The following is a 24,925-nucleotide window of genomic DNA, read 5'->3' as shown; positions in this document are numbered from 1 at the left end:
AGAACCTTTGGTGTCATTTCATGGATAAAAACCTGTTTCAGAGAACTTATATAACATCCCCGTAGTTGAATAGCTCAGGAGTTGTAGTGCCAAGATTTCAAATCAGAAATTTCTAACTGCAAAGGCTATGCTTTTCTGACAGAATTACATTATGCATATATGTATGTGCATATACATATACATATGTGTGAATAGATAGAAAATAGATGATAGATAGATGATAGATAGACAAATAGATAATCTGGCCTTAGTTCACATATACTGCCTTTTCTTTCTTTCTTTCTTCTTTTATTATTATTATTTTTTTATTATGTTCAGTTAGCCACTGTAGAGTACATCATTAGTTTTTGATGTAGTGTTCAGTGATTCATTAGTTGCATATAACACCCAGTGGTCATCACAACATGTGCCCTCTTCAATACCCATCACCCAGTTACCCCATCTCCCCACTCCCCTCTCCTCTGAAACCCTCAGTTTCTTTCCAGGAGTCCATAGTCTCTTATGGCTCGTCTCCCTCTGTGATTTCTCCCTCCTCAGTTTTCCCTCCCTTCCCCTAGGTCCTCCGTGCTATTGCTTTTGTTCCACATATGAGTGAAACCATAGATGATTGTCTTTCTCTGCTTGACTTATTTCACTTGGCAAATCCCCTCCAGTCCCATCCATGTTGATGTAAGTGGTGGGTATTCATCCTTTCTGATGACTGAGTAATATCCCATTCACACATACTGCCTTTTCTTAACATTGCCTTTGGTTGGGCTCAGATTACCATGGTGGCAAATTCTAGTGTATATACAGACAACTCTAACTGGAATAGAGATTGAAAGCCATGCAAAATGGTGTCAACTCATAACCAAGCAGTGATTTCATTTCAGAAAATTAACTAGGAAGAAATTACTTTTGTTAGTGATGCTCTTCTTATATTCAATTTTGAGCACCATATAGAATCCAAAAATTTTGGTGTAGAAACATTTAAAATGGTTTAGATATCTTTGTTTATCCTAAAGTTGAGCATTGTTCATTGTCCAAAAACTTTGATATGCCATAATAATGGCCTTGTTGAATAAAATTAATTCAGTTCAGAAAACCATATCAGCTTTTACAGTCTTTTCCTTGACATCTTATTTTAAGTATGGACATTTATACTTAAAAAAATTTTTTTACTCTCTCTCTCTCTCTCTCTATATATATATACATATTTATTATATATAATATAGAAAATTATGAAATTCAGATTCAGTAATTTGAGAGTGAGCTCACAAATGCTTGTTGACTTACTGTGTTCCAATGTATCATTTGTAGATAAGGATGACAGTTCTTTGAAGAATAGAGACAATGTTTTGCTTCCCTACCAAGAAGCTGCTTTATCCTCTCCTGCTCCTACTAAATTTAATGATGCTGAGCCTGCAGAGAGAAGATTATTTGTTGGTATGTGGCAAATATATATTGTCCCGAGCAAACCCACTTCTTAACATGATCTGTTTAATATTATTGAATTGAAAACTTGGGCTTCAGGGAAGAAGAAATCCATGAAGTAAAACATGAATTTTTAATTAGTTTTAAGTGGGTCATCTGCTTTGGGAGCTCTCTCCAATGATGTGGAGCAGAGATTCTCCAATGTTTTTTGTTCACAGTATACTTAGTATCAGTATACACAGTATACTTAGTATCTTACTTTTCCCCTAGGTCAAAAGATGTGCCAAGCAATTCCCTTTATTAAATGTTTTGGTTGAAAAACCTAAGACTAGTAATTCATATGATATCCAACAAATGCAGTAGTGATATTTAACTAAAATGTTAAATATTCTGTAGAGCCCCTCTAAATTTGCCGTGACATCCCAGCTACTCTCTCTGCAGTCTGAGAACTGCCAAACTATGGGTTTGTCTGCCAATTATTTAGCTGGACCCAGTATTACCTATCTTAGAAAGAGATGAGCACAGATAAATAGATAAAGATATGAATTTGGTATTATCATTTGTAATTAACTATTCAAATATTCCTTTCTCTGGATATGGGTAATATTGAAAATTTTCCTGTTTATTGAATGGACCAAACTAAATTAAGTATTGTGAGGTTTTTAAATGACTGTGTGCTTGTGCCCTTACATAGATATTTGTGAAAAAAAATATAAAAGCATTTTGTATCCTTGAAAATTTCTCTACCTTGAAACGTTTTGTTTTATTAAAGTGCTTCACTTGGATAAAAAGTCATTTTGAATATGAAACCAATATTTTGTTTCTGTAAGTTTTCCATCTAAGGCTTAATTCTATTAAGTAGAATTGAAGAATGGTCAAAATATTTTACATGTGTAATTGAAAATGAAACATTCCACTTTGGGGCATGTTTACACATACCATTATGGCAAGAAGAAGAAAATTTAATGGTTTCTTTATTGAAATTCTACCATTTTTAAAGTATTTCTGTTACGTATTTGAAAATAAATCTATTTTCTTGTTTTCAAGATACAGTAAATTGACTCAGAATTTCTTTGAGAACCTAGCATAATTTGTAAAATGAGCTTTATTTGTCTGCATACGAATAGCAATAGCTGACAGGATTATTTTACTCTATGGTGATGTAACCTTTTTTTACAAACAAATGTGAATTTTAGGAATTGAAATAATACATGAAAGGCTGAACTCAGGCAAAAGTAAAACATCAAAGAAAGACAATGATAGATCTATGGAAAAGGAGGAGAAAAATGAGCATTGGTTTTCTCCTGAAGAAGGAACAAAGGCGTATGTCTTCTTTGAGAAGGTTGTAAATGCTGCTCAGACCTGGTTCAGTCTCTTCGGCTGGCCTGAAGGACCCCATTCTCTTTCTATTCCAGAAACAATTAGAAGGTAACAGCTATGTGTTTCTCTAAAACTTGCTTTGTATCATATAATAAAATATAGTCTACTCATTGGGGTGGTTTTATGTGAAACACAATGTTAAATGATTTATTCTACGCTGGTAAATTAGGAGGAGGCTACTTTAAGAAAAGCAAAAGGACGCAAATATAAATTCTTTGGTATAGGTATACTTTTTTTAAAAAATAAAGATTTGTTTATTTATTAGAGAGGGAGTGCGTGTACCTGCGTGCACGCGAGGGGAAGGGCGGAGGGAGAGGATCTCGAACAGACTGGGCTGAGTGCAGAGCCCCAGATGGGTCGCCACACAGGGCATGACCCGAGGACCCTGAGATCATGACCTGAGCCGAAACCAAGAGCTTAACTGACTGAACCACAGAGGCTCCCCTGCTATAGGTATCTATTTTTTATTTCTTCTAAACATTGCATGATTTGAGGTCAGTATTTAAAATCTCTGAACCTCACTTTCCTCATCTGTCAAATGACAACGGGTAAACTATGGGTAAGAAAAGCCGTTTTAAATCTGAAAACTTTGGAAACTTCATGGGTACATATAAAGGAACTATCAGCTCTCGATCTGGAGTGTGGTCAGGTAGACAGTACATTTCCTTCCCTCTTTCATGGACTTTTTAGTACTCAGCATATCTAAAGTAGGTAAACTGCATTGGTTTATATCAAGTCACTTAATTCTGTTATTAATTTAAATTGGAATTTAGCACCTCCCTTGGTTCACGTTGCTGCTGTAGTGGTTCTCACAGTTCTACCTCCTTTCTCAGAGTTTGGGGTGGTTTGCTGGCACCATAGGGGCGAGGACTTCATCTCTGTAGCTAGAAGAGCTATAGTAGCATTTTTGCGTCTATATTCAGGAGGGAGTTAGGTTATGCTAAATCTATAGTTTTCCTTTAAGTTATCTTTTTCAGTTTTTTAGATTAATGGGACAATATCAGCTTCATAGAATGAATTAGCTAATATTTCATCTTTACCTATGCTGGGGGAAAATTAATACAGCAGGTACACTGAAAATTTACAGGCTTGATCATAAAATCATCTGACTCCAGGGAATATTTTTAGAGAAGTTATTCTGTTAATAACTTTTTAGTTTTCTGCCTTGCTGTTTGTTCTACTGAAAATTGTGTCTATTTTGAGTAAATTTTAATGATTTATTTTCATTTTAAGGAAGATCATTGATCGGACATTTAAAATTCATTATCTGACAGTAGTGACTACTAGTATTATTGTTTATATGTTCATAGTCTCTTTCTCATTTATAATTTTTATCTAATTTTTATTATACATATTATACTTTTATGTCTCCTGTGATGAATAAATTTTTGAATTAATTTATCCATTTCTATGTTTTCTAAATCATTTAATGCTGATTTTTTCTTTAAAATTCATTTCTTTAAACTTGACTTGTATGCTTAATTATTTTCAGGTCTATACATTTATGTCTTTATTTCATGTTGGATGCATCCCAGAATTTTTGCTATTAGGCATTCTCATTTTTGTTGTTTTTTATAGAGCTTGTGATCTTAATTTTTATTTTCTGTATATTTTTACTGTAACAGTTGCTAATTTGTTGTATGATATGTTATTGAATTTATGCATCTTTATATACTTGCACATTCTCATTAACTTGGGGGTATTTAATTATGTTATTTTGTTCTATATTTTCCTAATGTAAACAATGCCAAGATTCAATATATCTGTTTGTAAATAGTAGCAGATATTTCTGGATGTTACATAGGAAGGATTTCAGAGTGTTATCACTGGATCAAATAATATAAGCTTTTAAAAATCTGCTTTATTTTTGGGTGATTTTCTAGTAAGTTTTCTATTTTATATCCCTACTAATGAGTTACATTGCTGGTCTGGTTTTTAACTGACAGAGTTGAATACCTTGCTATTTTGATAGGTGGGTACTCATTCATGTCATTGGGTACTGCTTGGGGAAACATAGTTCTAGAGGAATACGGGGACCTCTCTAACCCTAGGAAGAAAGCTGCCCCAAACCAAATATCTTAAATAAATAAAAACTTTGTCCAAGTAACAGTGTTATTCACTGCTAATTCATTATTTGAAATCTTTGAATCATGGACTCTCAGGCTAAGAGGATATTTTCAAGGTAATATAATGTTGCCAGTCTTTGAACCCCCACGCTCAGTGTTTCCTACATTACCCCATTATCTGGACTCACTCAGTTTTTTTATGAGAAGTCTGATTTCATATTTTGTGAGTATCATGTTCATTCTTTCAGAATTATTTTATGGTTCCCATTTCCTTGCTAATCTGCAATTTATGAAATAAAATCTGACTGTGGGAATATTTTATATCATTGAATATCCTTGCTATTCATTAGGCCCTTTTACTTAGAAAACTCATCTTTTGACTATTCTCCCCTCCCTCCTCTTTCCTGCCCTCTCTTGTTCTCTATTCTCTCTCTCTTAATCTCTTTTTAGAATGATGGTGCATCTGCATGCCTGATCCTTTATACCACTTTCAATTTTGTCCTATGATTTTTATCTTTTTCTGTCTTTGCTTTCTTATGTTTGTAAACCTTCTTTTTTAAAAAATATTTTATTTATTTATTTATTAGAGAGAGAGAGCGTGCATGTGAACACAAGCAGGGAGAGGGGCAGAGAGAGAGGGAGAGAAAGAATCTCAAGCAGACTCCCTGCTGAGCTTGGAGCCCGACGTGGGGCTCAAACCCACGACCCTTAGATCATGACCTGAGCCCAAACTGAGAGTTGGATGCTTAACCGACTGAGCCTCCCAGGTGTACCTTATGTTTGTAGATCTTCTTCATTTGCTCTTCCAGTCCTGTATAAAATTTTTAAATTGGTGTTTATAGTTTGTTTTTCAGGAACTCTGTGTTATCCATCCTTCCTTTCCTTCCTTCCTTCCTTCCTTCCTTCCTTCCATCCATCCATCCATCCATCCATCCATTTCTTTCATAATAGCATCCTGTTTTTGTGTTTTGGATGCCTGCCTTCTCAAATATCTCTTCCAAATATAGTACTTGAATTAATCATCATGGTTACTGTACTGAAGGTCACTTCCTTCCTCTGTATCTGCCAGCTGTAATCTTGGTGACTCTCTTATGTTCCTTTCAGAAAAATGGTGTCCTTTTCCCCTGTAGCCTACTGCTATGCAGTCCATCATTTTAATTTATTCGTCAGTACAATTCCATCCATTCTTTGTTTTATAGATTTTCTTCAGAGTTGTTGGTATACTAATTGCTCTTTTCCCAACTTTAGTGTTGTTACAGGTCTCTAGTCTTTCTGACATTTCAGGAATATTTTGAGAGGGAGAGAAGATAAGCACAGATGTTCATTTTATCATCTTGAATAGAAAGTTGATCTTCCTTCTCATAGTTTTCCACAGTTTTACTCTTCCATTTATTCCACCTTAATGACCTATCATTTTTGTTATTGCTTTCACTATTGTGGTCTAGTAATCCATGCCCTACTGAACTTGCTTGGCAATATGTCTCTTACCTTGTTCCTTTAAAAATAATTTTGTGATGGTATTTTATTAATGATAATCGTTCATATGTATTGGACTCTTACTATGAACAAGGCATAATTATATGTGCTTTGTGGGTATTAATTCACTTATTCTTTATAATGACCCTGTGAGGTAGGTACTATTATTATCCCCACTTTACTGATGAGAAACTGAGGCAGAGAGAATTAGTAACTTTTCCAAGGTCACTCAGCTGATAAATAGTAGAGCCAGGATTTGAACCCAAGCATTCTACCCCAGAGCTAGTACTTTTAAGCATTATGCCACTTGCCAATTATTACAGAATCAGATTAAGATTTAGGAAACTTTAGGGACCCCTGGGTGGCTCAGTCGTTAAGCGTCTGCCTTCAGCTCAGGTCATGATCCCAGGGTCCTGGGATCGAGCCCCACATCAGGCTCCCTGCTCTGCAGGAAGCCTGCTTCTCCCTCTCCCACTCCCCCTGCTTGTGTTCCCTCTCTTGCTGTGTCTCTCTCTGTCAAATAAATAAAATCTTTAAAAAAAAAAAAAGATTGGGGCACCTGGGTGGCTCAGTCGTTAAGCATCTGCCTTCGGCTCAGGTCATGATCCCAGGGTCCTGGGATCGAGCCCCGCATCAGGCTCCCTGCTCAGCGGGAAGTCTGCTTCTCCCTCTCCCACTCCCCCTGCTTGTGTTCCTTCTCTCGCTGTGTCTCTCTCTGTCAAATAAATAAATAAAATCTTAAAAAAAAAAAAAGATTTAGGAAACTTTAATACTTGAAAGACATGAGCTCCACCATTTAGCATTTTTGTCTTTGGCTTTAGAGTGGGCACTATTAAGTACCTATGGTTGGTATATCAGTTCAAGAAGATTAAGAATACAATAGTCTAGAACTGAGGAGAGTTATGTAATCCTAATGTTTATAGGCTAAAGTCTAGGATTTCAGATCAAGTGAAGCTCAAAGTCCTGGGCAAGCCGTGAATTCTAGTGAAGTCAGCCATATTAACAGGGAATGTGGAACTGCCTGGCATTATATCAATAACCCCCCACTGGAGAGTCATTCACTACAGGACGGATAGCCTGGAAGACTAGAAATCATTGTGAAGTATGGTGTGGATATCAAAAACTTTTTGTTTTCCTTTTAACATTATTGACATATTTGGACATATTTATGCATCACCTTTCTTGAACCTGCAGATACAGGTTGTCAGAAATGCTGCTTTATTGGTGTATTATCTCAGGTAATTTCACTCTTTACAAACAATTTGCAGCAGACAGGCATTATGGCCCATTTCATTTGTTGACTTGAGAGATATTCAGGTGGAATAGCAGAAACCAATTATATGAAGAAATTACCTTTATTGATTAGTAGTCTGTTTTCAATTCTTAGAGGCCCCTAAATATTATTTATTTTTAGCCCTTCCCCAAATCACCAAAAGATGGAAATAGCTATTGAAAAATATAAAAGAACACAATTTATGTTTCAGAAATCATCAGAGGGAATGTACTTAATATTATAGTCCACTTACTTCAAGTTGGATGAATTGTGGGAATTAACATTTTTTCCAAACACTACTGGGAAGATCTCTGAGCAACTGATCACAGAAACATTCAAATCCTGGTGGCAATTCCACTGCGTCTGGTAGAAGTGATTGCAGTACTTACCAGTGCTGGTCCGAACTTCCGCTCCCACATGTACCTCCTTCCAGCTGCCACACACTGAGAACACATCTGGGAATGCCAGTCAGGAAGCTTAGGGGGCAGGGCTCAAATTGTTTTGAAGCTACATTCTATCCCAGAAGTTTGCATGTAGTGTAAGTATATAGAATCTCACAGGAAGTCAATCATTGGAATGTCCTACCATTCATAATGACAGCATGCAAAATAAAATATTTTCTCAGTGCCTCTGTTTCCTCATTTGTAAAAAGGAGGTAATGATAATACCTACCTTATAGGGTTCTTGTGATATTTAGAAGAGGTAATTTCTTTATCAGAATAGCACATAGGACCTAGTAAGCATTCAATAAATATTAGCTGTTAATATTAAATTTATGGATTTATGTTAGTAGTGTTCTATATTTCTGATTTCATTCATTGTATTCACTAACTCTTCTATTTGACAGTGGAAGGTAAATTTAAAACCCATCTTTTCCTGGGTGGCTCAGTCATTAAGCATCTGCCTTTGGCTCAGGTCATGATCCCAGGGTCCTGGGATCGAGTCCCTCATCGGGCTCCCTGCTCAGTGGCAAGACTGCTTCTCCCTCTCCCACTCCCCCTGCTTGTGTTCCCTCTCTTGCTATGTCTCTCTCTGTCAAATAAATAAATAAAGTCTTTAAAAAAAAGAACAAACCTATCTTTTCCAAGCACTTACCAAATGATATTTCATTAACAATATTTCCCTTCCCTCACACAGGATTTTTCCCCAGTTTGATGTAGGAAGTTCTAATGTTTTCTAAAAAGTGTGTGTGTGTGTGTGTGTGTGTGTGTGTGTGTGTGTGTGATGCCTTTTCTTTGCCACTTTGAGCTGCTGGCAAGATTACTGATAAATTTAATAATATAAACATAAAGTTTCTCCTCCGTTTCTGAGCAGCCTGCCTCTTCTTTCTGCCAGCCATGTCCAACAAAGTCACAAAAATGTGTCTTTAGACTGAAAGTGTTAAAATAAAAGTGGTTAAGTAACTGATTAGAGTTGGCTTCCTTGAGTTTTTTTCATTGCTCCACATTGCTGTTAATAATGAATCATTTTATAATTCTTTTCAAGATAGTTTCCTTCTTTAACCATTTTATTACTTGCTTACTGGTGATAGTGATTAAGTGGTAGGTGGTTTCTTTACCTGGAAAGATAGATCATGACATAAGTATATTGAGCCTTTTGCTTGTGCATATTTTCAATCTCCAAAGTAGGAGGACTTTCATAATTGAATAAGAAACTTAAAATCATTTAATATCCTAATATGTAAACAAGAGGAGAAGGAATATTGTTAATAATTGTCAAGCTTTTAATTAACATAAAGTCCAGATTTTTTAAAATTTTATTTTATTATGGTATGTTAATCACCATACATTACATCATTAGTTTTTAATGTAGTGTTCCATCATTCATTGTTTGCATATAACACCCAGTGCTCCATTCAATATGTGCCCTCTTTAATACCCATCACCAGGCTAACCAATCCCCCCATCCCCCTCCCCTCTAGAACCCTCAGTTTGTTTCTCAGAGTCCATAGTCTCTCATGGTTCATCTCCCCCTCTCTGATTTCCCCGCCCCTTCATTTTTCCCTTCCTACTATCGTCTTTTTTTTTTTTTTTAAACATATAATGTATTATTTGTTTCAGGGGTACAGGTCTGTGATTCAACAGTCTTACACAATTCACAGTTCTAACCATAGCACATACCTTCCCCAATGTCTGTCACCCAGCCACCCCATCCCTCCCACTCCCCACCACTCCAGCAACCCTCAGTTTGTTTCCTGAGATTAAGAATTCCTCATATCAGTGAGATCATATGATACGTGTCATTCTCTGATTGACTTATTTCGCTTAGCATAATACCCTCTAGTTCCATCCATGTCGTTGCAAATGGCAAGATTTCGGGTTTTTTGATGGCTGCATAATATTTCATTATTCCAGTTTGGCACATCTTCTTTATCCACTCATCTGTTGATGGACATCTTGGCTCTTTCCATAGTTTGGCTATTGTGGACACATAAAGTTCAGATTTGTGGGATATGCATGCATATAGTTATTAAAGAAAAGACTGTAGTTTATACATCATAATTTGTGCTTCCAGTGGGCAATCCAGGTATTCACTAACAATATCACCTTTTCCATTAACAGTCCTCTGAACAATAATTTTACCTAGCTAATTTCAGTCAGTCTTCAGGTTCTAGAGGAACTTTGAAGACCCAAGCTATTTCCTCATGATTTTATTTATTTATTTATAAGATTTAATTATTTTATTTGCGAGAGAGAGAGAGAGAGATAGTGAGAGAGCACGAGCAGGAAGGAGAGGGAGAAGCAGGCCCCCCACAAACAGGGAGCCCAATGTGGAGCTCGATCTGAGGACCCTGGGATCATGACCTGAGCTGAAGGCAGACACTTAACATACTGAGTCACCCAGGTGCCCCTCCTTTTGACTTTTTAAATCATGAAATAAAACACACATAGAGAAAGATTCACAAACCCAAGTACAACCCCTCATTTTACTCCTAGAGCAAACCCCTATGCAGGTTTCACTTTGACAGCACCCCAGAAACCTCTTATGACCCACACAACCTACCAGATCTCTATAATTGAAAGGAAATTACTAGCTTGATTTTTATGGTAATCATTTCCTAACTTTTTTTTTTAAGTTTTATTATGCAAGCATAGATCTGTAAACTCCAGAGTTTAAGGTTTCTTTGAATTTTAATCATATTTGTCACCATGTAACATATAGACAATTATAACTATGTGAACATGTGTGTAGCTACCACTTAGACCAAGAAATAGAGCACTGCTAATATCTCCGAATCCCTGCCCCTTCCAACTCCCTTTCCATCTCCCAGAGAGGTCACCATTATCCTGAATTCTAACACCAAAGATTAGTTTTTTTCTGTTTTTGAACTTTATGTAGGAAGAATCATACAGTTTGCATTTTTTTGTAGTATCTGGATTTTCTTTTGCTCAGTATTATGTTCATATGATTCATTTTTGCATTTCAGAGTTGATTATTAGTAATCCTGCATACGAGGCCATTGTATGAATATTCTATTATTTAATCATTCTGTTCATAGACATTTCACTGGCTTCTAGATTTTTCTATTATGAATAATGCTATAGAAATTTTAATATGTCTTTTGGTACATATTTCTGAAAGGCATATATATTAAGACTAAAATTGCCAGATCATAAGATAGAAATATGATCACCTTTAGAAATTACTTCTAAACAATTTTCTAAGGTGGTTGTACCAATTTCCATTCCCACAGGTCATAAATGAAAGTTCCAGTTGCTCTGCATTGTAAGAAACAGTTAATATTGTCAGTCTTTTCAATATTAGCTCTTTCTGATGGGTGTGGTTTAAACTGACATCTTACTGCTCTTGCTATTAAGAAAATTTTTACATGTTCTTGGTCATTTGGAAATGTTTCATCATAAAGAGCCTGTTCTTTGTAGTTATTCTTACTGCAATTCATAGTGATTCTTTCATCTGTGGTTTGATTTTTTATTGTCAGTTTTGGAAAGTTGTCAACCGATATCCTTTCCATTATGTGACTACCTTATTCTTTGAGGCTCCTCTCCTTTGCTCACTCTTCTGTATTTTTCTTTTTTTTCTTTTTTTTTAAAGATTTTATTTATTTATTTGACAGAGAGAGATAGTGAGAGCAGGAACACAAGCAGGGGGAGTGGGAGAGGGAGAAGCAGGCTCCCCGCAGAGCAGGGAGCCCGATGTGGGACTCAATCCCAGGACCCTGGGATCATGACCTGAGCTGAAGGCAGACGCTTAACGACTGAGCCACCCAGGCGCCCTGTATTTTTCTATCCTTGTGTCCCTCTCTGTTGCAGTATAGACACTTTCCTATGGCCTACATTCCATTGCATGAATTCTTCCCTTGATTTAGTCTGCTGTTAACTTCATCCATTGCTCTCTTAGTTTTACTTACTGGATTTGTTTATTTCTAAAATTTCCATTTAGTTATATACATATATTTTAAAGATTTTATTTATTGAGAGAGAGAGAGCAATTGGGGGTAAGGGCAGAGGCAGAGGGAGAGAGACAGAATCTCAGGCAGACTCCATTCTGAGTGCAGAGCCCTACGCAGGGCTCGATTTCATGACCTTGAGGTCATGACCTGAGCCAAAATCAAGAATCGGATGCTTGACCAACTGAGCCACCCAGGGGCCCCTCCATTAGTTATATTTTTGTATTTATAGTTTGATGACAAAATTCTCAATCTTAATCATAGTACATACAATTACTTTAAAATCTGTGTCTTAAAACTGTAATATGTGGGGGCCCTGTGTGTCTGTTTATGTTATCTATTGTTTCTTTCTATTTGTATTCAACTTGTGGTTCTTTCTCCTTTTTTTTAGTAAATGTCTGGTTATGTCTTAATTCTGTTTAGATCATTTATCTTTTTCATAATTTTTTATAGAAATATTTTCAGGTGTTAATTCTCTTTTTTTTTTTTTTTTTAAAGATTTTATTTATTTGACAGAGAGAGACACAGCGAGAGAGGGAACACAAGCAGGGGGAGTGGGAGAGGGAGAAGCAGGCTTCTCGCAGAGCAGGGAGCCCGATGTGGGACTCGATCCCAGGACCCTGAGATCATGACCTGAGCCGAAGGCAGTCGCTCAACCGACTGAGCCACCCAGGCGCCCTTCAGGTGTTAATTCTTTTCCATGAAATATTTGTTTGCTTTGTTGGTACCTTCAGGATATACTGCTCTGTTATGTACATTACTAATGAGGAACTTGAGAAACAGACAAGTCAAATAGCTTCCATAAAGTCCCACAGTAAGAGGCAGAGCCAGAGTTTGAGCAATGGTAGTCAGCCCCTTACCTAAGTCAATGTACTTTGTCCTATAATATGCAATACAGACCTACTAGCTACCAAACTGGAGAACTGCCATTCAAAATGGCTCCTTGGGCACTTTTTATTTGTTAGTCTAAGTTAGTGATACATTTTGACTTTGACTGCTAGGAAGCAAATAGACAATATAGTATAGTATTAGATAACTGATAAAGTGTAGACAGCAAGGATTGGTTGGATTTATTTTACTCAATTTAAAAATTAGCATGCAGGGGTGCCTGGGTGGCTCAGTTGTTAAGTATCTGCCTTCGGCTCAGGTCATGATCCCAGTGTCCTGGTATCGAGCCCTGCATCGGCTCCTTGCTCTGCGGGAAGCCTGCTTTTCCCTCTCCCACTCCCCCTGCTTGTGTTCCCTCTCTCGCTGTGTCTTTTGCTGTCAAATAAATAAATAAAATCTTTAAAAAAAAAATTAGCATGCAGTATAACTGAGTGTGGGAAGTATCAGAAATAGAGGTTGTACTGTCTTATTTAAAGAACAGAGAAATATATAGGAGCAATAGCTCTCTGGACTTATCTTTAAAATGTGAATCTCAACTTAGGCCAATGTGCCCTTCTAATTATTAAAATACAAAATTGAGAAAATATGTGTAAATTTGTTTTCGTCTAAACATGCGTGATGAATGTTTGACATCTATCTTCAAAACTATTATAGGCATTATTATCTCCAATTTAAATGGTATAAAATTTGAGTTCAGTGAGTTTGGATAACTTCTCAACCAGCTAGTAGGTAATGAGCCCAGGACTTAACCCATGTACTGTTTCTCCAAAGCACTTACATTTTCTGATCACAGTCCAATCTTCCAGACCTGACAATTGCAACATTAGATAATGATGTGTGTTTAAAACAAGGTAGTGAAAAGCTCCAGGGTTATCAGAACATCTAATTTGTACTAACAAATGGTAGCTGAATAAGGTAAATTTTGTAATTTCTTATTTGATTTTAAATTGAACTTTATTTAGTCATTGAACATTTTTTCATAACATAACATGTTGAGTTTTTTTTAATTTTAAAATTGTTTTCTCATAGGGAAGTGTTTAAAATACAATTCTACTCGTCAACCTCATCATCCAAAAAATTTTCTAGACAGAATGACTTTTCCAAATATAATAAGACCATTTACGATGTGATGCTCCACTTGAGTGGAAAAATGCCACCTGGAATTAATTCAAGTCAGTTCTCACCTGAGGATTATACTGAAAGGGTGACTCAACTTCATTTTCAACATTCTTCACTTCTTGACTTTCTCAAGTAAGAGCATGGATGTGTTAATTTAAACATGTAATTATGGCTTGGATAGATACATAAGTAGATGGGTAGATAGGTAGATAGATAGATTTTGAATTATTTGTCTTTTTATAATATATTTACTAAGTTTCCACTATACTCATAGCCCTGTAATATATAAATAATAGAAAATAAGCACTTCATAGGCTATTAAATTGATAATCTAAGGCACTCATTCTCAAGCTTTATCATCTATCCAAATCATTGTGATAGCATGTTAAACAGGTTGTTGGCCCTTACTCACAGAGTTTATGATGTTAATTTGTATTTATAAGGAGTTTCAGGTGATACTTATTTGTTCTGGTCCATGACCTCATTTTGAGATTTTTTTACCTAGACAAATATAGAAATCCATAGAAGTAAAAAGGGATGAAACCAATAAGTTTATTTCTCAGAATACTGTTAGTATAATCTCAAGTTATACTATGAATTTTTAGTCAGCATAGTTAAGTCTTTTAATATAAAAATAATCAGCAGGTGAAAATTTCCATAAATGGTTGACAGAAAATACAGGAAAAATACTTGTCATTATAAGGTCTGTAGTTCCTCTGCAGAGATTAAATGGTGAGTGGCCAAGAAATGGAAAAGCAGTGTTTATTAAAAGTCTAAGGAGAGTATGGGTGAATTTATATTCCTTATTTTACCTATATTTGCAGTATCCTTATCCACTGGAACATCTATAAGCAGTGTTACTATTCCATTTAACCATGCTTCTGTAACACTAAAATAGCATTTGTTACTTATAATCATTTATGCAATAGGGTTCATATATTTTGAAATATATTACTCTGTTTTTATATCATTGCTTCTTTCTGTATGGAATCTACTCCATAGTTAGTCAGAGATGTTCACCTACCTTAGCAGGGGTGGGGATGAAAGGTAACAGGAGGAATCTTATAGCTGGAATGCAAATGAAAAATTGGTGTTCAAGTTTTTTTAATTTCCAGATCAGAATTTTTGAGTCCCTTGCAATACTATGGTCTTAAAAATTAGACATGGTGCAGAGAAACAGGAATATGACAACAGAGTGGGAGTACCCTAGACTCACCTAGTTCCATGAACACAACCAGATAACTATCAAATCATCCTAAATACCCCAGAAATTGACCTGAAGACTGATAGAACTACACAACTAAAGGGAGAAAAGAGGTCACGTTGAAAAAGGTAGGAAGTGTGGAGAAGTGGTTTAGGGGAGAAGTAAATCCTGGGTGCTGCAGAGGGGAGGGAGCCAGGGTCATTGAGAAGGGCGATAGAGAGAGGAGCATGCAGGGGAACATGAAAGGAGAATGTTTCCTCTTAGACATTGGCTTGCAAAACGAGAGGGGCAGAATTTCGTGAGTTCTTGAAACCAGTGGGACTTGAACCCTGGAGTTTTAAAGGTCAGTGGGCTTGCTGTGATACAGCCTGGAAAGCTCTGTGCTGCTCTAGGAGAGAAGGCAGGCAAACAACCTGAGGGCATCCAGTATGGAAACAGTGAGCTGAAGAACGACTGGGGCACACATTGTGGAGATCATTTTTTCTTAGTGTGTCACTGAGAAGCAGCATTCACAGAGACACCTCTCCAGGAACAAAGGAGCTTGCTGGTGCCATTTCCTTCCCCTGCCCCTCACCATAAGCACAGAGCCACCAGTGGGAAGCAGCACAGCAATGATACTGGCTGTCTAACTTGCTTATACTAAGCCTCCCTCCCTACACTCCAATGAGACTGCCCTTCTCAGTCATACTTGCATCAGTTCCAGCCAGCAGATCCTTCCCCCAGAAGAGCAGCACAAACCCCTGTCCATACCACATCTCCTGACCAGAGAATTTTGCAGGACCTCAGTTCCTGCAAGAGAGTGGAGGTGGTGACAGGTCTCATTTCACAAGCAGACCAAAGCATATGTAGTTAAAACTTGCCACATTCAGGCCAGGAATCAAACACTGCCCACAGCAGGCAAGGAAAGCCTCTGCCGATGACTGGCCCGAAGGATAAAGTGGCCAGGACACAATGGCAGCACACATGTAACACATACCAGAGACACTCCCTGAAGAGCCAGGCCCTGGGCACTACATGACCTTTTCTTCATAAGGCTATTACTTTCAGGAGTAGGAGAAATAACTGGCTTTTCTAATAAAAGAAGCAGGCAGAGACTTAGACAAAATTAGAAGACAGAGGAATTTATCCCAAACGAAAGAAAAAGATAAGGTCACAGACAGAGATCTAAGTGAAACAGATAAGTAACATGCCTGATGGAGAATGTAAAGCAATGATCATAGGGATACTTACTGGAATTGAGAGAAGAGTAGAAAACATCAGGGAGACCCTTACCACAGAGATAAAAGAATTTAAAAAGAATCAGAGATGAAGAGTGCAATAAATGAGATTAGAAACACACTTGATGCAATGAACACCAGGCTGGAAGAAGCAGAGGAATGAGGTAATGACCTGGAAGACAATGAAATGGAAAACAATGAAGCTGAACAAAAGAGAGAAGGAAAAATTATGTGAAACGAGAATAAACTTAGGGAACTCAGTGACTCTATCAAATGTAATAGCATTCGTGTTATAGGAGTTCCAGAAGAAGAGAGAAAAGGGGGCAGAAAATTTATTTGAAGAAATAATAGCTGAAAACTTCCCTAATCTGGAGAAGGAAACAGACATCCTCATCCAGGAGGCACAGAGAACCCCCAACAAAATCAACAAAAGCAAGCCAACACCAAGACATATTATAATTAAATTTTCTAAGTATAGTGATAAAGAAAAAATCTTACAAGCAGCAAGACAAAAGAAGTCATTAACTTAAAAGAGAAAACCCATAAGGCCAGATGGGGATTCTTCAACAGAAACTTGGCAAGCCAGAAGAGAGTGGCACGATATATTCAGAGGGCTGATTGGGAATAATCTGAAGCCAAGAATCCTCTATCCAACAAGGCCTCTGTTCAGAATAGGAGAGATAAGCATTTCCCCAGACAAACAAAAACTAAAGGAGTTTGTGACCACTAAACTAGCCCTGCAATAAATATTAAAAGGGACTCTCTAAGTGGAAACGAGAGACCAAAAGTGACAGGACCAATGCAGGAAACACAAATGCAGTAAAAATGAATATTTCTGTAAAAAAATCAGTCAAGGAACTCACCAAAAAAAGGGTATAAAATATATTAACATGTATCTCAAACATGGGGAAAAGAGGAGAAGAGAATGGGTTCAGACTTAAGTGCCCATCAACTTAATATAGACTGCTATATTCAGAAGAGGGTATATACAAACCTAATGGTAACCATTTAGGACAAACCACTACTAGAAATGCAAAGAATAAAGAGAAAGAAATCCAAATATATCACTAAAGAAAATAAGCAAAACATAAAAAAGAGGAAGACAAGAGGTCAGAGAAAAGCTCCAGAAACAACCACAAAAAAAGTAATAAAATGGTAATATATAGTTATCAATAATTACTTTGAATGTAGATGGACTAAAGGCTCCAGTCAAAAGACATAGGGTGTCAGAATGGATGGAAAAAAAGAAAGAAGACCCATCTATATGCTGCCTACAAGAGACTCATGACACCTGTAGATTGAAAGTGAAGGGATGGAGAAATATTTACATGCACATGGATGTCAAAAGAAAGCCAGATTAGCAATACCTACATTGGACAAACTGGACTTTAAAACAAAGACTGTAACAAGAGACAAAGAAGGGTTCTACATAATAACAAAGGGGACAATCCAACAAGAAGATACAACAGTTGCAAATATTTACGCATCCAACATGGGAGCACACAAATACATAAAATAGTTAATAACAAATATCAAGGAACTAATCAGTAATAATATAATAATAGTCGGGGACTTTACCACCCCCACTTACATCAATGGACAGATCATCTAAATAGAAAATCAATAAGAAAACAGTGGCTTTGAATGATACACTGGACCAGATGGACTTTACACATATATTCAGAACATTCCAACCTAAAACAGCAGAATACACATTCTTTTCAAGTGCACATGGAACATTCTCCAGACTACATCACATATTAGGCCACAAAACAAACCTCAACAAATACAATAAGATTGAAGTCATACTATGCACCTTTTCTGACCACAACATTATGAAACTAGAAGGCAACCACAAGAAAAAATCTGGAAAGACAACAAATATATGGAAGTTAAATAACATGCTACTAAACAATGAATGGGTCAATAAGGAAATCAGAGAAGAGATTAAAAAATACATGGAAACAAATGAAAATTGAAACACAATGGTCTAAAACCTTTGGGATGCAACAAATAGGTCCTAAGAGGGAAATATATAGCAATACAGACCTACCTCAAGAAGCAAGAAAAATCTCAAATAAACAACCTAACTTTATACCTAAAGGAACTAGAAAATAAAACAACAAATGAAGCCTAAAGCCAGAAGAAGGAAGGAAATAATAATTAGAGCAGAAATAGATAATATAGAAACTAAAAGAACAGTAGAACACATGAATGAAACTAGGACTTGGTTCTTTGAAAAAAATTAATAAAATTGATAAACCTGTAGCCAGACATATTGAAAAGAAAATAGAAAGGACCAAATAAATAAAATCACAAATGAGAGAGAAGAAATAACAACCAACACCACAGAAATACAAATAATCATAAGAGAATATTATGAAAAACTATATGTCAACAAATTGCACAACCTAGAAGAGAGGGTTAAATTCCTAGAAACCTGTAAATCACAAAAATTGAATCAGGAAGAAATAGAAAATTTGAACAGACTGATAACAAGCAAAGAAATTTAATCAGTAATCAAAAACCTCCCAACAAACGAAAGTCCAGAACCAGAGGGCTTCACAAGTGAATTCTACCAAACATTTAAAGAAGAGTTAATACCTATTCCTCGCAAACTATACCAAAAAATAGAAATGGAGGAAAAACTTCCAAATTCATTCCTTGAGACCAGCGTTACCCTGATACCAAAACTAGATAAAGACACCACAAAAAAAGAGTATAGGCTAGTATCTCTGATGAACATATATGCAAAACTCCTCAATAAAATACTAGCAAACCATATTCAACAAAAATTTAAAAATCATTCACCACAATCAGGTGGGATTTATTCCAGGGTTGCAAGGGTGGTTCAATATTTGCTAATCAGTCAGTGTGGTACATCACAGAGTAAAAGAACCATATGATCCTTTCTGTAGATACAGAAAAAGCATTTGACAAAGTACAACATCCATTCATAATAAAAAAAAAAAACCCTCTACAAAGTAGGTTTAAAGGGAATATACCTCAACATAATAAAGGCCATATATGAAAAACCCACAGCTAACATCATCCTAAGTGAGGAAAAACTGAGAACTTTTACTCTATAATCAGGAACAAGACAGGAATGTCCACTCTCACTACTTCTATTCAACATAGTACTGGAAGTCCTAGCCACAGTAATCAGACAACAAAAAGAGATAAAAAGCTTCCAAATTGGCAAGGAAGAAGTAGAACTTTCACTATTTGCAGATGACATGATGCTATATATATAGAAAACCTGAAAGACTCCACCAAAAAACTGTTAGAACTGATACACAAATTCAGTAAAGTTGCAGGATACAAAATCAACATACAGAAATCTATTGCATTTCTATATACTAATAATGAAGCAGCAAAAAGAGAAATTAAGGAATCAATCCCTTTTATAATTGCACCATAAACATTAAGCTATCTCAGAATAAACCTAACCAAAGTGGTGAAAGACTTTTGCTCTGAAAACTACAAAACTTTAATAGAAGAAATTGGAGAAAACTCAAACAAATGGAAAGACATTCCATGCTCATGGATTGGAAGAAAAAATTTTGTTAAAATGTCTGTACTACTCAAAGCAATCTACACTTTTATTTTTTTTTTTAAAGATTTTATTTATTTATTGAGAGAGAGAGAATGAGAGACAGAGAGCATGAGAGGGAGGAGGGTCAGAGGGAGAAGCAGACTCCCTGCCGAGCAGGGAGCCCGATGCGGGACTCGATCCTGGGACTCCAGGATCATGACCTGAGCCGAAGGCAGTCGCTTAACCAACTGAGCCACCCAGGCGCCCCGCAATCTACACTTTTAATGCAGTGCCTATCAAAACACCAGCAGCATTTTTCACAGAGCTAGAACATACAGTCCTGAAATTTGTGTGGAGCCACAAAAGAACCTGAATAGCCAAAGCAGTCTTGAAAAAGAAAAGCAAAGCTGGAGGCATCACTCTTATAGACTTCAAGTTATATTACAAAGCTGTAGTTATCAACACAGTATGGTACTGGCACAAAAATAGACACATAGATCAATGCAACACAATAGAAAACCCAGAAATAAACCCACAATTATATGGTCAATCTTTGACAAAGCAAAAAAGAATATACAATGGGATAAAGACTGTTTCTTCAACAAATGTTGTTGGGAAAACTGGACAGCAACATGCAAAAGAATGAAACTGGAAAACTTTTTTACACGAGTTAGAAAAATAAATTCAAAATGGATTAAGGACCTAAATGTGTGACCTGAAACCATAAAAGTCCTAGAAGAGAACACAGGCAGTAACCTCTTTGACATCGGGTGTAGCAACTTCTTTATATATATGTCTCCTGAGGTAAGGGAAACAAAAGCAAAAATAAAACTATTGGGACTACATCAAAATAGGAAGCCTCTGCACGGAGAAGGAAACAATCAACAAGACTAAAAGACAACCTACTGCATGGTAGAAGATATTTTCAAATGGCCTATCTGATAAAGATAAATATCCAAAATGTATAAAAAAGTTATATGACTCAACACCCCAAAAATAAATAATTCAATGAAAAAATGGGCAGAAGACATTTTTCCAAAGAAGACATATAGATGGCCAATAAAGACATGGAAAGGTCTTCAAAATCACTGATCAGCAGGGAAACACAAATCAAAACTACAATGAGGTATCACCTCACACCTGGCAGAATGGCTAAAATCAACAACACAAGAAACAACAGGTATTGCTGAGGATGTGGAGAAAGGGGAACCCTCTTGCACTGTTGATGGGAATGCAAACTGGTACAGCCACTGTGAAAAACATGAAGGTTCTTCAAAAAGTTAAAAATAGAACTATCCTACAATTCAGCAATCACACTACTAGGTATTTTCCCAAAGAATATAAAAATACTAATTCAGAGGGATACATACACCCTGATGTTCCTGATGTTTATAGCTGCATTATTTGCAATAGCCAAATTATGGAAATACCCCAAGCGTCCATCGATTGATGAATTGATAAATAAATGGCGCACGCACACACACACACACACACACACACACAGGAATATTACTTAGCCATAAAAAGGAAATCTTGCCATTTGCAGTGACGTGGATGGAGCTAGAGAGTATAATGCTAAGTGAAATAAGACAGAGAAAGACAAATACCATATGATTTCACTCATGTGGAATTTAAAAAACGAAACAAATGAGCAAAGGGAAAAAAAAGAGAGGCAAACCAAGAAACAGACTCTTAACTGTAGAGAACAAACTGATGGTTACCGGATGGCTTTGGTTGGGGAATGGGTTATATAGATGATGGGGATTAAGGAGTGCACTTGCTGCAATGAGTACCAGGTGTTGTATGGAAGTGTTGAATTACTGTCTTGTACACCTGAAACTATTATTACACTATGTTAACTATCTGGAATTTAAATAATAAATAAAATTAGATATGGAACTGAACAAATTATCCTTTCTTCATTTCTTAGGCTCTACCATGTGAATGGTCAAAACTGGCTTGAGTTTCTTGTGATTTGTAAGGGATCTAGAAGTTTCTAAGTCCCTGAAGGGGACTGAGTTAAGACCCAGGCAGCCTGTTATGGAGGTAGATTAAATGAGAGGGATTCCACTGAAGAGGCAGAAGGGTAGGAGTGGCTGGCTCTGAAGCCAGAGTATGAATGACAAATATATGAGGACTGGTGTGTGGCTGAGTCAGTTAGGAGGGACCTCTTTGTCCTCGATCAGGTAAGAGGAGAAATGCAAGATCCTCATCTCAGGCTTCAGCAGCAATTGCCCACATGGCAACTAGATTCCAGGCAGTGATAGGGGGCATTGCCATAGAGACTGAGGATCCAGAAAAGTAATCACAGATCTGCTTGTAGAGGTACAAGAGTCCCTCTCACCTACTTCATGTAAGCTTAAATGTAGGGTTGACCCATGTTCTGAGAGGCCTTATACAATTTGGAGATCCCTCCTTTGTAAAATAATATCAAATTAAAAATACAAACTTTAGAAACATGGCTTTAGAAGAGACTCATGAAAGTGACGAAATCTCAAGTTGAAGCTTTATTTACTACACAATAAATCTGCCTCTTCCCAGATGCCATCGTGTGGGGCGATGGCGAGGTCTGAAATTTTGATTGCTTATCCCAAAAAACAGAATTACTGTAAGGAGACTGTTGAAGTTAGAGGACTCTAAAATATGTGAACATTTAAGTCTATGTTTTCTCCCTATTCCTTTGTACCCAATCTGGTTGAGAGAATGAGAAAGATTATATCAGTTAAGGAAAACAGCACAGCTATGTATAACTTTGTAAATTATTTTTCAATACTACTGACTTATTCGTGAGTTATACCCCCCCTAATTTATGTGCATGTTTAGGGCAGGAAGCACATCTCACTCATCTGGCATCTCTAACACCCAGGATCCTTGATAACACAGAATGGGGCCAATGTTCATTGAATATTTATTTATTAACATTGTTTATTCTGTTTATTTATTTATTAACATTATTTATTAACATTGTTTTTCACAGCCTGTGTGGTTGGTGAAAGGAGTAAAACTTTGCAAATGGGTCTCAGGATAGTCATATAGGAATGGAGAAAATGTGAAATATGAAAAATTAGGGATCAGAGAAGGAAAGTTGTAAAGCATTTGCATTCCAGGAGAGAAGGTGTAACCAGTGAGAAAGGATCAAGTTGGAAAAAGTTGGAATATGTACTATGAAAGTTATACATTGAACTTTGCTGATAATTTTAAATTATAAATTCTTAAAAATAGCTAATTATTTTAATTTTTTAATAAGAGACTTTTAAAATTTTTTTATTTTATTTTATTTATTTATTTTTTATTTTCAGTCAGCCACTGTATAGCTAACTGAGCTAGTTTTTGATGTAGTGTTCACTAATTCATTAGTTATATATAACACCCAGTGCTCATCACAACATGTGCCCTCCTTAATACCCAACGCCCTGGTACCCCCTCCCCCTAACCCCCTCCCCCAAATAACTATTAAGGCATTTATTCCCTCATAGCCATATTAATTTGCTCTGGCTACCATAACAGACTGGAAGGCTTAAACAACAGAAATTTATTTATTATTTATTTTCTTACAGTTCTGGGGGCTGGCAGTGCAAGATCAAAGTGTTGGCAGATTGGGTCTCTTCTGAGGCCTCTCTGCTTGGCTTGCAGACAGCCACCTTCTCTCTGTGTCCTCACATGGTCTTTCCTCTGTGTGCACACACCCCTGGTGTCTGTGTGTCCAAATTTCATCTTCATATTAAGGACACCAGTTAGTTTGGATTAGGGCCCATCCTAATGGCCTTATTTTATCTTAATTTCCTCTTTGAAGGCCTTAACTCCAAATATAGTCACATTCTGAAGTACCAAGTGTTAGGGTTTCAACATGTGACTTTTGGGGGAACACAATTCAGCCCATGACAATGTCATATATGTTGTAAAAACTATTTTGAAAAAAGGCATTATATTTTGTAATAAATTTCTTATTCGTGTATGTGAAATAATATCCTTAATGTTTCTTGTCATTTGTGCCTGTTATGGAATGAATTGGGTCTCCCTCCAGGTCACATGTTGAAGCCCTAACCTCCAATGCAATTGTTTGGAGACAAGACCTTTAAGAATGTAATTATGGTTAATGATATCATAAAGATGGGACCCCTAAGCTGTTTGCAAGCCAGGAAGAGAGGGCTCACAAGCAACCAAATTTTCCACCATCTTGTTCTTGGGCTTCTTGTCTCCACAACTGTGAGAAAATAAATTTCTATTGTATACCCAGACTGTGGTATTCTGTTATGACAGACCGAGCAGATTAACACAGTGCCTAATATCCTTTGATATAATTTCATTTATTTATAAACAATAATCATTTTTATGATATAATTAACTTTCACTGAAAAAATAAACTTTTTTGGTTGATAATTTCCATAATATAAAACTAAAACAGCAGCAGAATAAAAATACTATGTATCCTGCTTTGAAACTGTAATGTAGGATAGCACATAATATAAAACTATTATAACTCTTACTTTCTAATATTACTGATTTTTTTTAAAGATTTTATTTATTTGAGAGAAAGAGAGCATGAGTGGGGGGAGGGGCAGAGGGAGAGGAAGAAATAGACTCCCCACTGAGCAGGGAGCCCAATGCAGAGGTTGATCCCAGGACCCTGTGATCATGACCTGAGTCGAAGGCAGACACTTAACCAACTGAGCCACCCAGGCGCCCCAATATCATTGATTTTAAAATAAATTTTTCATTCACAAAAATAAATACACTTAGGAAACCAACTCACTTCCCTTTAAATTTAATTCCATTTGTGACTTCATTTCTTTTATCTTTGAAAACTTTATACCCTTCTTACTTATGCATGACCATTATGGTATCTTATTTAAGGGAATTGCATCTAAGAATGAAAATATTTTAAAGCGGCAGTCTAAGAGTGATTCTGGAAGAATTCACTTTATTTTGGTAAAAGCATGGCTTTT

At 36.4% G+C, this 24,925-nt stretch overlaps 1 protein-coding gene across 1 annotated transcript in view; it reads left to right on the top strand.

Moving 5' to 3' along the window:
- CFAP47 (cilia and flagella associated protein 47) overlaps positions 1–24,925 on the top strand; it is a 506,331-nt gene that overhangs the window by 167,259 nt on the left and 314,147 nt on the right. Inside the window, exons 28-30 of the mRNA XM_021681266.1 lie at positions 1,300–1,425; positions 2,610–2,841; positions 13,934–14,155. Coding sequence (XP_021536941.1) covers positions 1,300–1,425; positions 2,610–2,841; positions 13,934–14,155 — 580 coding nt within the window. The remainder of the gene's footprint in view (positions 1–1,299; positions 1,426–2,609; positions 2,842–13,933; positions 14,156–24,925) is intronic.

This window comes from Neomonachus schauinslandi, chromosome X (assembly GCF_002201575.2).
Source record: "Neomonachus schauinslandi chromosome X, ASM220157v2, whole genome shotgun sequence".
NCBI lineage: Eukaryota > Metazoa > Chordata > Mammalia > Carnivora > Phocidae > Neomonachus > Neomonachus schauinslandi.
Note: the sequence above shows the minus strand (reverse complement) of the source record. Positions and strands in the feature narration are given on the sequence as shown.